The 1,871-nt window shown below is 42.2% G+C and overlaps 1 protein-coding gene across 1 annotated transcript; it reads right to left on the bottom strand.

Annotated features, from left to right (window-relative positions):
- Window positions 1-549: 549 nt before the first annotated feature.
- On the bottom strand, window positions 550-921 carry LOC121137200 (40S ribosomal protein S26-like). The gene has a single exon (XM_040739160.1). The coding sequence runs from the start codon at window positions 919-921 to the stop codon at window positions 589-591; it is 333 nt and encodes a 110-aa protein (XP_040595094.1). The 3' UTR covers window positions 550-588.
- Between the last annotated feature and the right edge of the window lie 950 nt (window positions 922-1,871).

Here is a 1,871-nt window from a genome sequence, read left to right as displayed (position 1 = left end):
GTTTTGTGTTAAGGATTTGTTGGACTTAAGATTTTCTTTGGTTGATGAATCCATTTCTCCTAGTGTATCTTCAACACTGAGATTTTTTTCTTCCATCTCTTGTATTCTGTTGGTAATGCTTGTATTGGTAGTACCTGACCATTTGCCCAGCTTTTCTATTTCCAGCCTTTCTTCAGATTGTGTTTTTTTTTTTATTGTCTCTATTTCAGTTTTCAACCTTTGCACTGTTTGAATTGTTTCTTGCAATTTTCGGTTTATCTTTTCATCCATTTGTTTCATTTTAAGAATTTTTTGGTTTGTTCTTTCTTCCATTTCTTGGTTTGTTTTTTTCTTCCATTTCTTGCATTTTTTGGTTTGTTTTTTCTTCCATTTCTTGAATATTTTGGTTTGTTTTTTTCTTCCATTTCTTGCATATTTTGGTTTGTTTTTTCTGCCATTTTTCTTCCATTTCTTGCATATTTTGGTTTGCTTTTTCTTCCATTTCTTGCATTTTTTGGTTTGTTTTTTCTTCCATTTCTTTTCTTTTCTTTTGCTACATAAAGTACTGTTTTATTTTTCCAAGGTGTTTGTCTTCATGAAGCCATCTCTTTACATGGGCTTTGGTGGAGGTCGTGATGCAGCACCAGTGGGTCTAAACCGTGGTGGGGGTGTCCAGTCCTTCCGGGCTTCATGAGATCGATTCCTGACTACTTTGCTGTGAATAGCACAGCTCACACAGTAATGCAGCTTGACATAGAGCTTGGGAAGCACATAAGCATCGAAGACGCTCGCTTCGGATATGTCCCTGACAGCAGCAGCCTCCACTATGTTCCAAATGAGGAACTTCTTAATGGCCTTGTCCTTGGGCACGCACCGGGCGCAGTTCACGAAGCGAATGGGCTGCACGTGGGCATGGCCCTTGTTCTGTCTTTTTTTGGTCATCTTGGAGCCAAGACCCGAAAAAGCTCGTCCATTTCTTTGGGGGATTTTCCTATATCCTCTTTTAGGGCCTCTATCATTTTCATGAAGTTGTTTTTAAGGTCATTCTCTTCTACTTCATTTGCATTGGAATGTTGGAGTCTTGTTGGTGTGGAGTCTCTAGAATCTGGTGGTGTCATATTTGTTTTTCTGTTGCTGAGTGTGTTTTTGTATTGTCTCTTTCCCATCCCTTCTTCTAACGGTGCAGAAAGAGCCCCTTACTGGTCTGGTGGTTAGGGGACCAGAGTTCCCTTTCGGTGGGTGCAAGCAAGTCCAATACTCTGGTAGCTCTTCTATTCCTCGTCCTTGTTCTGGTCCCATGGGTGGAGAAGAAGCCCAGGAATCTGGGGTGCTTAGCCTCCCACCTGGTCCCCTGGTCCCTTTGGTGGAAGAGAAGACTTGGGATCTGGGGTGCGTGGCTCCCGCCGGGATGGGAAGCTCTGTGGCAGTCCCCAGGCAATCCCTAGGCACTGGAATGCAGGCCTGTGTCAAATTATTCTTTATCAATAAAAAAAATCATCAGTCATATATCAGGGTAAGAACCTGAATGATAAAAGAAGTTGCAGAGAAGCCACAAGTGACCTCTTGTCTTTTCTGCTCCTCTATCCAAAAGAGGTAAGATCCTTCCTATGTCTCTATCTGTCTTCAGTCCTCCAAAACCTTTATGGTTAATTTTGGTTAGCTAGCTACTGGCTAGCTCTGCCTTCTGATTCAAAACAAACTTTATTGTCAGAATGCAATCAGAATATCACACAACAAGTTGACAACCAAGATTAATTATCATAACCGCTCGCCGTCACTTCCTCAGTTCGCCTTATACAGCAGTGGTAATTACCTTTCCTTCACAGGGCATTTGTCAGACTCAGCCCTGCATTCATCTGTGTGGCTATAGGTTGATGCTCGTCTCCCTGGCA

The sequence above is a fragment of the Mesocricetus auratus genome, unplaced genomic scaffold, assembly GCF_017639785.1.
Source record: "Mesocricetus auratus isolate SY011 unplaced genomic scaffold, BCM_Maur_2.0 Super-Scaffold_100676, whole genome shotgun sequence".
In the NCBI taxonomy this organism is placed as follows: Eukaryota; Metazoa; Chordata; class Mammalia; order Rodentia; family Cricetidae; genus Mesocricetus; species Mesocricetus auratus.
Note: the sequence above shows the minus strand (reverse complement) of the source record. Positions and strands in the feature narration are given on the sequence as shown.